The 15,036-nt window shown below is 45.9% G+C and overlaps 1 protein-coding gene across 1 annotated transcript in view; it reads right to left on the bottom strand.

Moving 5' to 3' along the window:
- adkb (adenosine kinase b) overlaps positions 1–15,036 on the bottom strand; it is a gene marked incomplete at its 5' end in the record, with an annotated part of 165,196 nt that overhangs the window by 78,162 nt on the left and 71,998 nt on the right. Inside the window, one exon of the mRNA XM_080748188.1 lies at positions 10,968–11,076. Within this exon, the coding sequence (XP_080604314.1) occupies positions 10,968–11,076 (109 nt within the window). The remainder of the gene's footprint in view (positions 1–10,967; positions 11,077–15,036) is intronic.

Genomic DNA, 15,036 nt, shown 5'->3' with positions numbered 1-15,036 from the left:
ATATGTGCTGGCTTATTACAGACCATAAACAAATTATGGCTACATAAAAGGGGGGAAAATGAAACCTCGCAGACGGAAACAATTGTCAGAGACCAGTGTCCAGCATCTGCGCTGCAGAGACACGCATCTGTGGTGGAGCCTTTTGTCAACTGGTTTCAGGATCTGTCGGCCATGCTGACCTGAGATCTGGGGCTGGTTTGCGGTGAGGAGGAGAGTATTCCCGGGTTATTTATTCGGCCTGTGTTTTATGCGGCAGCGGCGATGATATAACAAAGTCTGACACTTAACTCCACTCAATAGCTTTGCCCAGGAGACACGCCATTCTAAAAGCGCCTGTAGCGCCATAACGTTCATCTTAATCACTCACTCCCCCAGCAGAGCAGGTTTTTTCGTCCCTGGTGAAGAGTATCGACACATGGGCATCAGATGCATTTTCGTGGCCCCAGAGTGACTATTCATTTTCTTTTTTCAGCGTTACTTTGGAAGAGTAATCACTGTAGCTATTCAATTAAAGCGGTGCAATGTTCATAAATGCTATGAAGCCATTACGTTGCAGGCTGGGAGCTCGCAACATTTTTTAAATGCAGACTAGGGATGGGACGATATGAAGATTTCATATCACGATTATTGTGACAAAAGAAATCACGATTTACGATATTATCGCGATAATCAACATCCATTATCCTGGGGCGGAACATTTGCCAAATAAGCGCGACGCGTTGTGAGCTTGTAGATCGGCTATTTTTTGGCAAAGACATTTGATAGAGAGTGAAAAAAATACTGTATCGAGTACGTATTATTATAAGTACCTTTTACCAATTATAGAGGGTTTAAGTGGTACTGGATATGCAGCTCGGCAAATAAAAGGTGAATTGATCCCAGTGCATGACGGAGGACGATATCACGATAAATTAAATCTCCACGATACGATTATCGTGAGTGTTTTTTTATCACGATAAACGATAATATTGCGTCTTGTCCCATCCCTAATGCAGACTCGCGAACAAAGGCATTCGCTGACTATCAACCTGGCATTTTGGGCAATAGGCAAAAAGCTCGGTTTCTAATCATTTCTAAAATAGCGATCTGTGAAGAGCTTGTAGATCAGTTATCTGCAGACGTAGGGCACAGTATAAAATAGGGCTTACTGTACATGGTAAAATACAGTTGGAGAATATAGTGATGGCATACTGTAGGACCACAATGGAAACAAGTCCCCAGGACTTTTTTCCGTTATCCTTTTAGCCTTAAAGGAGTAAGTAGTTCACCCCCAAATGATTTTTTTTTTAATTGATTACTCGTGCCTTGGACACTTGAGTTCAATAATATTTTGTGTTTTTGTTGCATTCCTAAGACAATAATTTGATTACAATGAATGTACCACCATTGATTCCGGATGGACACCCAAATGCATTTGGGTCCCCATCCGGAATTTCAGATGCCCTTTGTTGGCAACGAGAGGCTGTCTTTGGGCTAAAATTGGAATGATACAGAGAAGATTAGCAAGGTACCACGATGGGAACCATGTAGAGTCAATCCATTCAAGCCAATCTTAGTACCACTTTACCTCATGGTTCCACATATAGTCTCAATAGAATAGGGGGGGGGGGGGGGGCTGGAAGAGACACTGGAAAGACCAAAAAACAAGAAAGAAATGTGAAATTCATGGTGGGGCCCCTTTAATGTTTTACCACGTGCCATTCACATTTCTGACTAATAAAGAATAAAAAAAGGGATTGAAGACAGAGATAGCTACCATTAACAACATAACTGACTGGGGTCCCCCTGGGGTCTATACTCTATCCCATCCTTTTTTTCCCTATACACCAAATAGGGGTGGGCGATATGGAAAAATACAATATGGGATATTTTACCAAACTGTATCACGATACACGATTTTATCACAATTCTTTTTTCAAGTTGGTTTCTATGGTTATTCTTCAAGTTACTTGACAAAAACTAGACTCTCTGGGTTCCTTTTGGGAGGTCTAAATTGAACTTTACAAGTATGTAACTCTGACAGTATACAAATGAAACCAAATGGACCTGTAAGGGTCCATTTGGTTTCATTTGTCAGAGTTAAGTGGAGACCTTGACATTTTAAAGTTTGAGAACTACTGATTTAGACCAAAAGGCAGGTTTAAATTGAATTCTGCAATGAATCTCTGTAACAGGATTTTTTACAAGGCTCCTTCAATTGTATCACGATATATACGATACCTCTGAAAAGGCATATCGTGGAGACATTGTATCGTCTCAACGATAATTATCACCATATCGTCCACCCCTAACACCAGATGTCTTCGCCTATTATGAAATGCCCAGAATATGGATATATAGCATATTAGGGTTCAGGTGGTTAAGAAAAGCTGTGTTTTTGCGTGGACCAGATGCATGCAGTAATACAGGGTGAAAGGACATGGTGTTTTCCCTGCAGGAAAAAAAGAAAGCTGTTTTTACAAGGTAACGTGGGTGTATGAGGAGAGTCACTGCATGCTGCTACAGTAATATGGACGGAAGGCTGGACGTCTGCCAATGTCCAGAACCCCTCCCCTTCAGGAATTTACTCAACATACTGTACTGTACAGTGGATTAAAGCAGTGCTTCTCAACCTTTACAGGCTGCGACCCCCAAAATAATCACATCATATCATATCTAGACATACTGTGTGGCGCTTTGCGTGATTTTAGGGCAAAATGTATAGGAGCAGTGTCCATAAATGTGTTTGAAAAACCGGCCTGATGGTGGCGCTAAATGGGATAGATCCATGTTGATGACATGAGTCTAGACATACTGTGTACCGATTTGCGTGAATTTAGGGCAAAATTTGTAGGAGCAGTGTCCAAAAATGTGTTTTGCAGGAATCTGCCTCATGGTGGCGCTAGAAGAGGGCCATGTGAGAAATCAGGGGTGGAGGACGTTGTGGTTTGGCAGCCAAGGAGTGTATGTGCAAAGCTGCGTGATTTTAGGGCAACATTTGTAGGAGCAGTGTCCAAAAATGTCTTTTGCAAGAATCAGCCTCATGGTGGCGCTAGAAGAGGCCTCAAGGTGGCGCGTTGTGAGCATGTAGGTCGGCTACTATTAAAAAGTCCTTAATGACACTTTGGATTTGTGTAGATACCCTCTATGCACATATGCTGGTTTGTTTACTGTTGATTGAGAAAACAACGTTGCACATTAAGTTAATGGTCTGGTGACCCCCCAAAATAATTTGGGGACCCACAGGTTGAGAACCCCTGGATTAAAGCAATCTTTGTTTTTCTTCTTCCAAAATAGGAAGCTCAAATCAAAGATTCCCAAAATAAGACAAAACCTGTCTACTTAAATAACATGTGAACACACACAAAATAAAAATGGATTAATAAAATAATGTATTAGTAATATTGTTCCATAACAACTAAAGTGGTCAACTTCAATGTCTTGTTATAGAAACATAAACTACAATTTCAGATGTCCTTTGTTAGGCGTACCAATACGCCTAACAAATGTGCCACAGCAGAAAGACTTTAAACAAATAATTCTCAAAAAACCTTGCTAAATCCCATGGATGGGAGAGAACGTTGGGATTTTCCTCAACCAGTGTCATTTGGTCCTCCCCCCCCCCCCCACCCCACCCCACCCCCCCCCACCCTAATTTACCATGCTCCACCCATCCACGCCTGCAGGGCTGGCATCTCCTCCCGACAGGGGCAGGGCCAGCCCCATACGTCCCATTGGCACGGGGCACCCTGCTGAGGGCCAATCACCAGCCTGCGCTGCTGACAGCTCATTACCTCTCAATTAGGCAGGTGCAGATCCATATACGGCCCCTCTGATGAGGAGATCCCTCCCAGATGCATGTTTAACATTCGGGAGAATTACATAGTGACAGCAAAACACTAAACGCCTCACCCTTATCACTTGATTGCTTCTAGGATTGAAATCCTATAATTGGAGCGGGGGGCCAGGGGGGGGGGGGGGGGGAGAACATAAATAAATAAATAAATAATAAACCAATAAATAAGCTCCAGTCGGTTCATAATTGAACAATTATGAATTCATATTCATCAAGATGGCTTGTTTGGCAATTACAAAAAATGCCATCTGATTAGGCTCGCAATTGGGAATGACATTGTTCCGTTCAAAAGACGCGGGTGTGTCAAGCTAATAAAGGGAATATACATCATAGCGGGTTTGCTGACCTCCGGAGAGGAAAAGATGTGCTGACACAGTGGCTTGGCCAGGGTGACAGACAGGATTTGGCACGTAACCGTTCTTTTGTCCGCTAAACTGCTATTCAAAACATACATTCTTTTTATTAGTATTATATACAGTATAATATACACATGGCTTGATATCCCCATTTTAACAGCACTGGGCACACGCTGTACAACACATAACAAAAACACAAGCAAGGCGAAAAAATGTTGATCCCTCGAGGATGGATTCTAATCAAGATGAAATGATTTACAAATCTATTTAATAAGGCTTGCCAGAAGTCAAACTTGGCATGTAAATGCGGTGGGGATTAAATTTCATCGGCAACCAAGACTGTAACCGATCGCCTGCAGACAAAGGGGGAGTCTGCCAGTCCCCCCCTCAGCCCCCCCTTCCCAAAACTACCGCCCCCTCCCTCCCTCCCTCCCTCTCTCTTTCCCTCTCCCTCTCCCGCTCTCTCTCTCTCTGCCTGCATTTTGCCTCGTGATCCTGTGTGAGGAAGGACAGGAGAAGTGCAGTGTGGTGCAGTACAGGGTGGAGCAGGGACGTGCAGAGAATTTTAGAGAGGCAGGGTCTGACGTTTCTAAAAAGGGCCTAATATTGGTGAAAATAACGAAAATAGCAGACCTCCTCCAAGCTCACCTTCAAGCTTGTGAGCGTGAAGGTCGGCTATTTTCAGCACTTGATTCCACACTGAACTAAGCATACTCAAGTCTATACTGGAGATGTGGCGTGGATGTGGGAGTTCTTTCAACATAAGATGCTTGCGTTCAAGTTCAGGAGAGTTTGGACAAGCCAATTCTCTTGAACGCTGCCTTCAGGTGTGGCATGGAAAGAGGGGGCATTTTGCATTTCTTTCACCATAGTAAAAACTGCATTCATGGTCTGGACTGGAGAAGGCACTTTTTTACAGACTGATAAACGTGATGTCTATGTGTGCACCTGCCTGGTACAGGGTGGAGGGGAAAGACAAGAAGAGGAGGGAGGAGAGGAAAATAGAGAGACTAAAGGAGGAGGAGGGGGGGAACGTAGAGACTAAAGGAAAGTGCGGACTGAGGAGATGAGAAAAGGAGAGGAAAGGAAAAGAGGAGAGAGAGAGAGAGAGAGAAGCATCAAGGTCAGCATGAGGACAGCGTGGTCCTGTGAGCTGAGTTGTGGGGGGGGAGGGGGGGGGGGGGGTACAGAGAGAGAGAGAGAGAGAGAGAGAGAGAGAGAGAGAGAGAGAGGCAGCCGCAGTCACCTCTGTGCTAATCAGCCCTTTGGCTGGCTGATGAGGTGTCAGTTATTTGTGTGTGTGTCTCTGTGTGTGTGTGTGTGTGTGTGTGTGTGTGTGTGTGTGTGTGTGTGTGTGTGTGTGTGTGTGTGTGTGTGTGTGTGTGTGTGTGTGTGTGTATGGAAAACCTCTCCCTTCGTTCGCTTTTTTGGCTGCAAATTGCAGGGGCTGGTGGGGCGGAGCGAGCTCAGAGAGAGAGAGAAAGAGAGAGAGAGAGAGAGAGAGAGAGAGAGAGAGAGAGAGAGAGAGAGAGAGAGTGTGTAGGTGTGTGTGTGTGTGTGTGTGTGTGTGTATGTAATGTTCCACTGGGGTGCAGCAGGCTGACGTGCCGCTTGTGGTGCCAGTATTGCGCTTTTTTTTCTCTCTTCTCCCTTTTGCCCTCCCTCCCTCCCTCCCTCCCTCCCCCCTCATCTCTCTCTCCCCCCCCCTCCCTCTCCCTCTCTCTTTGTATATTATGCTACAGCGACTGAAGCTGAACTCCTGCTTTCTCCTGCAGCGAGGGCAAGAATACAACCGCCAATTAATACTATCTGCAATGTGCCAGTGTTAACAGTGTGTGGCATTGCAACTTCAAGCTGCTGTGCAGTTTTCTTTAGGGGGGGGGGGGGGGGGGGTCATTGTGGGCGTGGCTAACGTCCTGCTAATGTGCACAGTGCTGTCAGGGGCGTCACAAGGGGGGGGGGGGGGGGGAGGCTGAGTTACTAGGGGCCCAAGGTGGAGGGGGCCTTAATTATTTTATACTTTAACTATTGAAAAATAGCAGATATACAGTGCCGCGCTGCGAGCTTGTAGATCTGCTATTTTTGAAACATCGTGAAAATGTGTGCAAATCTTTGAATATACTGTATGTATTTTTTAAGCGAACATTTGTAACTCAAATTTTGCTTCTGGGGGGTCCCTGGAACTAAATATTTTGAGATGGGGGTCCGCGGCCAAATACCTATCATTTTGGGGGTCCTTCACGTGAAAAGGTTTGAGCATCACTGACATATACACATAGGTTAAAAAAAAAATTTAAAAAAAATAAAAAACCTTAGAAGGATTTGAAATATTCAAAGACTTGCACAAAATGTAAAAAAAAAAAAAAAAAAGCAGACCTACAAGCTCGCAGCCGCGCTGTGAGCTTGTATATCTGCCATTTTTCAATAGTTAAAGCATAAAATGTTGCGTAATAATGCGTTCCCAGTTCCCCTCTATGAAGAACATTCATGGGGGGGGGGGCCCGCAGTGAATCCTTGTACCCAGGGCCCCAGAATTTGGTGCGAGTGACACCCCTGCCTGTGCACGGTGCTGCCGCTGCTGAGTGGCTGGAGGCGGAAACGGACAGCTTCCCATAGCTGCGAAAGAGGTGTGTGACCTGCTGGTGGCTGAGCTAATCTCTCATTGGGTGATGTTTCTCTCTCTACCGCGTCAGACAGGCTGGCTGGCGAAGAGCGAGCGAGCCAGCGAGCGAGCGTCTCCTATATCCTTGGGTTATTTGGGACCATCTGCGTCCAGTCATTAACGGGCCCTTTCACAGTCAATTGTCTTGTACTTCTCTCTCCCTCTCGTCTCCCATTTCTATTAGCCCTGCCTGCGCCCGCTTCGTGCATGAGTATAGGATGGGACGATATGAAAATGTCATATCATGATTATTACTGTGACAAAAGAAATGGCGATTTATGATATTATCGCGAGAATCAAAATCCATTATCCTGTGGCGGGAACATTTGGCAAAAAATAGCAGATCTACACACTCACAATGCGTGAAGATCTGCTATTTTTTGGCAAAGACATTTAATAGAATGGGAAAAAAAGACTGTATCAAGTACGTATACAAGTACTTTTTACTAATTATAGAGGGTTTAAGTGGTACCGGATATGCAGCTCGGCAAATAAAAGGTGAATTGATCCCAGTGCATGACGGAGGACGATATCACGATAAATGAAATCTCCACAATACGATTATCGTGGGTGTTTTTTTATCACGATAAACGATAATATCGCTTATCATTCCATCACTACCACCCACCCACCTACCCACCCATACCCACCCATACCCACCCCTGAATGTAAATGGCTTAAGTTACGAGAGGCCATTTTATTAGCCGGGGCTTAAAGAGAGCTGTGGAACCTTTAAGGGTGATTTATATTAACTTGTGCGACAACTGGGCACACACACACACGGACGGAACAGCTAATCGATCTACAAGCTCACCATGTGCCCACGGCGGCACCGCTACGTCGTGAGCTTGTAGATCCGCCGTGTTCGGTGCACGCCGCCCGCCACTGCCGCACAACGACCAACTCTATGGAGCCCTATAGGTTAATTCAAAGTGGCATTGCGGAGGACACATCTAAGCAGTGGCGATCAAATTACAGGGCAAGGCGCTCGGCAGTAAGAAAAACAAGCCGGTGGTATGCTGCAGATAGTGTGTGTGTGTGTGACTGTGTGTAGCACACACACAGTGTGTGTTTATTAGCCAGTGCGTGCAAGAGAGTGTGGAGAAGAGAGGGAGGGAGGGAGGGAGAGAGGGAGGGAGGGAGAGGAAGAGAATGTCCACAGTGGGCCGAGGGGGGATGGGGATGGAAAGCAAAGGGAAGGAGGGGGGGGGGGGGGGGGGGGGTATGGGGGGGCTAACTGGGCCAACACACACACACACACACACACACACACACACACACACACACACACACACACACACACACACACACACACACACACACACACACACACACACACACACACACACACACACACACACACACACACACACACACCAATTAGAGTCAGTCATCTTCTCCTTCGACAATGCATCATCTTCCATTTATGAAGCTCACAGGGGCATGCAGGAAAAAATAGCCCCCCCCTGACACCAAAAGATAATAAAAATAAAATAATAATAATAATAATGCAACAAACGGCATTATTATAGACCAACTTTTGTTATAAAAAAAAACGTAATAAAAAGACACATCTATGCTTTCCCATCACACACACACGCACGCACACACAAACACCCTTGCGCTTTTGTTATTGGTCTTTGTGCAATGATTTGCCTAAGGACCCAGATTTCCTAGCAACAGCCCTGCCACCAAACATTTGGCAGGGGTTCAACATTCTCTCTCTCTCTCTCTCTCTCTCTCTCTCTTTGTGAGGAATGGCACTGCCTGCCTCCCCGCTCTGCGTCTGCCACCAACCAGCCCTGCTGCTGCTGCTGCTATGACTGCTGCTGGATGAGCCAGATTGGCTGCGCGAGCCCTCTAATAATTCCGTTTTCATCCAATCACACCACATAGTAGCAGGCACCTTGAGAGCCTCTGCCAAGAATCATCAATCACCTCTTTAACACACACACACACACGCATATACCCAGACGCGCGTGCACCGTGCACGCGTAAATGCATGCGTATATGGGCGCACACGCGCCGCCCAACACGGTCCACACACACACACACACACGGTTCTGTAATATGATTTACAGATTAGAGTGTACACGACCGCGCGTACCACTCGACAAGTCGTTTAATGAAAACCAACAAAGCACGTTAATACACAGCAGTGTCTTTGCAGCGAGGGAGAGAGAGAGAGAGAGAGAATCTACAATCTGGTTGTAAATTGGGTAAATACGTCTGAGTGCTCTCGACAAGGTTAATGGAGAGAGGAGAGGCCTTAGTGAATGCCGGTCCAGGCACGCCACGAGGTATTAAGAGGGGGACGCCAGTGGCAGTGCATCCGGCTAAGTACTCAAGAAGTGCGAATGGGTCTCTAATAAAGCGAGTGATCCCCTTGTTTTGACAAAGGGGCCCAGGAGGGAATGCTGAAACACTGCGTTGCAAATTCTCCGTTGCTGACAAACACCCAATTGTGGCCCTTCTATCCCCCCCTCCCTCCCCGATCCCACGGAAGCCCCCCCCCCTCTCACATAAGACTGTCGGATGTGGGCAAAAACCAACTGCCAATTTGCAGAGGATGTGCCGTGTTTGCTAATGCGAAGCAGAGGCTAAGAAATGAGACCACACAAACTCTCCAGAGAGAGAGAGAGACTGATCTGCTTTCTGGCATTGGCAACCGAGGGCTTTTTTTTGTTTTTGGCGTTTGTTTCTCTGACCGGGTGGCGAAATTACGAAACCCTCCGTCGCCGACACCAAATTATGCTCAAGTTAACTCTTTTACAGCTATGTACGTTAATGTTCGCCCCATTCTGGTGAGTTATTGTTGCCAATACGAACGCTCGTTCTTTTACCTTGTTTGAGCACTGTAAGCTGATGAGGGGTCGCGCAGGTGTGTACAGTAAAAACAGCTCCCGTAACGCTGCTCTCAAATCTCCACCACACCACACATAAACAATAATGGATGTTTTCTGTGGACCTGATCTAGAAAATGCATTTCTACGCGCTGAACTACGGGGCGAGGGAAGTGCCATTTGCACATTCATTCATTGCCTGCAGTCAGTTTGGCTCTAGTACAGCTATAATTGTGAATTGAAAAAGATTTTGTTTGGAAATAATGCATAGATAATTTCGTGTAACATAAGCTACTTTTTGATGGCAGTAGCACAAATAAATAAATAATAACTAATGCAGTAAAAGAGTTAAGAGGGGCACGGCGAAAAGAAAAAAGTTGTGGCATGATTGCGGGGTACAGTACATGGCAATGCACCCTGTGGGTGTGACCACCACGCACCATGAGAAGAGATGGTTGAGCCGTAACGTTGATTTATGTCGATAATGAACTGTTTAAAGACGAGGAATGCAATGCGATTTCAGGGCTATCGTCTTGACTCGAGATCAGAGACAAGGTTGATCCGCCGGGCATTCAATAGTAATCCGCAACAGTGTAACACGAGCATGGTTGACCATTCTAACCCCGAACCAGTAAGTTAAGACATTACCTCAGTGTGTGCGTGGGCGTGTGTGTGTGTGTGTGTGTGTGTGTGTGTGTGTGTGTGTGTGAGAGCGCGCGCATGTGTGTGTGTGTGTGTGTGTGTGTGTGTGTGTGTGTGTGTATGAATGATGCATAGACATACATCTGTCCTTAGTCATCTTTTGTCTGTAATGGGGGAGTTTTTTGTCAATGGTGAGGGCTGTGTGTGTGTGTGTGTGTGTGTGTGTGTGTGTGTGTGTGTGTGTGTGTGTGTGTGTGTGTGTGTGTGTGTGTGGGGGGGGGGGGGGGGGGTATCAAGGGGGTTTTCAGGGGTATGAACTTGCACATAATCAATTTGCACACTTTTGGCAGCACCTGTTGGCTTGTCTGCGTGTTAAAAGAAATGAATGACTGCATTACATGTACAACAATTTCACACTGTGCCGGGGGAGAACGAGGGACAGAAACCGCGTTGCATTGTCTCACACAAGGCAACGTAGCTCATCTCGCCCGACAATGGATGAATGGATATATTGACAATGCAGAAAGGCGCGCGCCGAGGCATTTCCTGAATAAAGCCTCTTAACATTTTGTCCTCCTCTGGCAAAAGAGAAGGGGAACAGTCATTTGAATGTAGAGGGTCTCACTTACCGCAATATAATAGACCTTGGCTTTCTCCACCAGCTCCCAGTTGCTGTCCAAGTCCAGGTGTTTTTCCTTTTTGTAGCAGTTTGCCGCTGCCAGGTTAGCAACAAGGGACCTGCCGAGACAGATCCCATAAATCTTCTAACTCGCTTATCATCCATCTTAATTTTGTCTCAAAAAACATCCCTAAAAAATACAGTCGGCCCCCGCCGGTCTTTCCTTTGTTCCTTCAAGATATAAAAGGACGATAATGGTTTTTTATAACGTCTCTGGACCAAGGTGAAATAATAAGTCACCTAGATTTTCTTTGTTCTTTGCTTTTCAAAATTAGCCATCACATCACAGACAGTGAAAAGGGGATGAGAATTAACCTAAGCCATGCAGGGGTCTTCAACGTTTTCAGGGCGAGGACCCCTTAGCTGAGAGAGAGATGAAGCAGGGACCCCCACAACCTTTTCAGATTCCATATAGTTTCATTGTTTGACAGCACGATCATCAGTGTATTTTGGATTCATGTCAATTTGTGTTTTCAGATGTTTAACCACTTGAGCCGTCATTACCTAATAAACTTGACCTTTCACTCTGTACTTAGCCTACTCTTTATCCGCTCTACACCAAACCTCTTCGAAAATAGCCGTTCTACAAGCTCACAAAGTCACGCAGTGCGAGGAGTTGTGAGCTTGTAGATCTGCTATATTTGGCTACAGTTCTCAGAATATGGACACTAGGGTTCAAGTTGTTACTATAAAAAGGATTGGAAGATTTGATTGTAGTAACTCTGAGGACCCCTAGGGGTCCCGTGCCCCCTGTTGAAGACCCCTGACCTAAGCAAAGGGATTTACTATTCACATTATCAATCACATCATCACCCTGGAAAGTGGTCCATTATTAACAGAGATGGGGGAAAAACAACAGAATTGCATTACTAAATGAACACTCCAGTGGAGTACAGTGAAGGGAGGGGGAGAGAGTGAAGCAGGTGGCATTATCTTAACATAGTAGCTCATTAGCTAGTCCTTGTGTATTGTCTGTCTCTTTATGAGCGGCCATCAAAATGAGTGCAACCATCATCGCTACTTAAGGGAAACAGTTAGTCTCCCATCTGACGCCGGTAGTGGGGGGTGCCGGTTCATGAGGTCCGTTCTCACATGATGGACGGGCTGAGAAATGCTGTGTGGCGCTTAGTGCGGAGGAAAGAACTCTACACTGCCAAAATCCTGAGTGTTCATTCATTTTCCGAGAGTGTAAAAATGGGCCCTGTACAGTGACTCTCGAGTGTTAAACCAACACTGATGATTTTACCGTGTGTAGGCAGATCGGGGCCTGACAATGACAGCTACGGTATGACAGTGCGATTGGACCCGGGTTCCTCTAATGGACTGCGAGGACAGTGCCAAGCGTGATGGGCAGAATGAGTGTCTTCTCCCCCCCCCCCCCCACAAGTCACAGGTTCCTGACCTTTTTTTGGATCAGGGCCCACTCAAGAGATTTTAGTGTGCGCACTAAAACACACGGTTGGATTGGGAGTAAATCCCTGCAACATACTAGTGTCATGTGCAGGGATGTGACATTAAGCTGCCTCTTGCTAAGGAAACAGGGGTTACAGTAACATATAGGCTCTATATAGGCCCATATGGGCCACATGGCCAAGGCTACTTACTTTAATAATATATCTACTGTGTATTGTATTGACATTGTTATGAGAGAGACAAGATATCATTTTTGAATTTTTCAACCTCCTGAGCCACAGCCTAGAACACAGCAGCCTATTGGCTGCCATGTTAACTCATTGAATGCCCTTTTCAAGATGGCCGCCAAGTACCAGGATGCCACGTTCCTAAATTTCTAGTGCAAGGATCAATTTTTAGTGCACGGATCGTGCACGCCCATGCACCATATATGCACCATATGTGTAGTACTTTTTAACAGCTTTCAAACAAAAAAATCCGCTTGGAAATCCGTTCAGGCATTCATGAGATAGAAGCCTTCAAAGTCAGACAAAACAAACACTGCCACCTTCCTAAATTTCTAGTGCACGGATCAATGATTGTGCACGCCCATGCCTAGATCATGCACCATATGTGTAGTACTTTTTAACAGCTTTCAAACAAAAAAATCCGCTTGGAAATCCGTTCAGGCATTCATGAGATACAAGCCTTCAAAGTCAGACAAAACAGCCATTTTTGACATTTTGAAAGATGTGTTTGTTATGGGGCTAAACATGCAATTTCGCAATTGCGATCATGCCTAATACATTTGAGGCATTTTTAGAAATTTTTTTATAAAAAAAAATTTTGAAAAAAAAAAAAAAAAGAAGTTTTTTTTTTTTTTTTTTTTTTCAAAATGGCTTCCAACTCGGGAAACTCGGGCTGTGGCAGCCTGGGACTACTGTAATAACTCGGGAAACTCGGGCCTTGGCAGTCAATGAGTTAACAAAACGTATGCCATAAAATCCTTATGACGTCAGATGGGTGGGCCACCAACGCTTCTGAGATTTTCAAGTGGGCCTTGGTCCAAAAAAGGTTGAGAACCGCTGGTGTAAATCACCCAAAACCAGGGGTCATCAATATGATGTGGCAAATTCTAGATTGTCCTTTTTACAAACCATTTTAATGTTCTTATTTTGATCATAAGACCCAGTTAAAAACCTGTTATGGTCATTCAGGGCCATCTCTTTATGTGTTTCTGGTAATATTCATAATTATGTCCATGGCAAAAACATATTTTTGACAAAAATGTCCACCACAATCCAGCATGGTGATGACCCCTGCCCCAAAACCATTCACTAACCTCAGTAAGGGTGGGAGCGAAATGACAAAATATCATCATTTAACCGGTATGGAAAGCATGAAAGAGTGCGAAAGCCGATCGCTTCTTTCGGGGGGCAGGGGGGTAGCCTGACACTTCAGCCCGCACATCACCCCCCCCTGCTGGTGGGTGGTTTGTAGTGTGGACTGAAGCTGCACACATTTTAATCTATTTCGAAGGCGCCCGAAGAGCGGGCCGCATTGAATGGGCCAATCAGGGTTGTATGCTTGGGGCACGTGTGTGGCTGCTCCGGTCCCAGCCCCCTCCAAACAGAGCTCTTGAGCTCACGTAAGACTCACTCGTGGACTCTGATTGGTGTCCTCTGCCCACGTGAGAGTCTAGTGGACTCTGATTGGTCCGTGAAAACTGTCATGGCGGAGTCAGACTTGACTCGTATTATTTTAATAAACTATGAAATAGTGCCGTTTCTTCACGTTTTAATACCATTTTGCACTAACGTAAACATGCAGACATATAATATGTTATGAGAAATAACGTATTTTTGCAATGTCACGCCACGTCGCCGTCGCGCGTGTGTGTGTGTGTGTGTATGTGTGTGTGTGTGTGTGTGTGACGTCAATAGGCTTTAGCCCCCCCCCGCCGAAATGGATTGTCTGCCCGGAATGTCAGACTCTCTCCCCCCACGTAGTGTGGTGTTGAGATGTCGGACGCTAGCAGTCAGGCAAGCAGGGGGGTTGGGGGAGGAAACAGAGAGGTGGTTTTTCTGAAGGCCCTGCGATGTACTCCGTCAGCCTGCGGGGTCAGTGTCATACTCCCATCCTTCAAAGCCCGTGGCCCGGCCCATCTGGCCCTGTCGGCGACCTTTCCCCTGGCCTCCTGAGCTGTCTGTTAACCCATTTAGAACGGGTACACATTTTGTGTTTCATTATTTTATGCTTTAACTATTGAAAAATAGCAGATATACAAGCTCACAGCGCGGCACCGAGTGCCGCGCTGCGAGCTTGTAGATCAGCTATTTTTAAGAAATCGTGAAAATTAGAATTTTGACCCGATTCTATAAGTGTCTTTTGAATCCTTCTAATTCTAGGCCTAAATGGGTTAAACACCTGTAAGAAATATTACAGCGCGCCGCTCCCAGAGCATGGCCAGCTGACCTTTTCAGGTGTCAGAGCCCACATCAAACAAGCCTCTGCAAAGACCATTCAATGGGGCCTGGCTCTCCCGGGGCGGTCGGTCGGGGATGGTGGGTGTGCAGGGGTGTCGCATCAAATTCTGGGCACTGGGTACAAGGATTCACTGTGGGGGC

Source organism: Nannobrachium achirus (genome assembly GCF_963921795.1).
Source record: "Nannobrachium achirus genome assembly, chromosome: 18".
In the NCBI taxonomy this organism is placed as follows: domain Eukaryota; kingdom Metazoa; phylum Chordata; class Actinopteri; order Myctophiformes; family Myctophidae; genus Nannobrachium; species Nannobrachium achirus.
The sequence above is the reverse complement of the archived record's forward strand: the minus strand, read 5'-3'. Positions and strand labels throughout refer to the sequence as shown.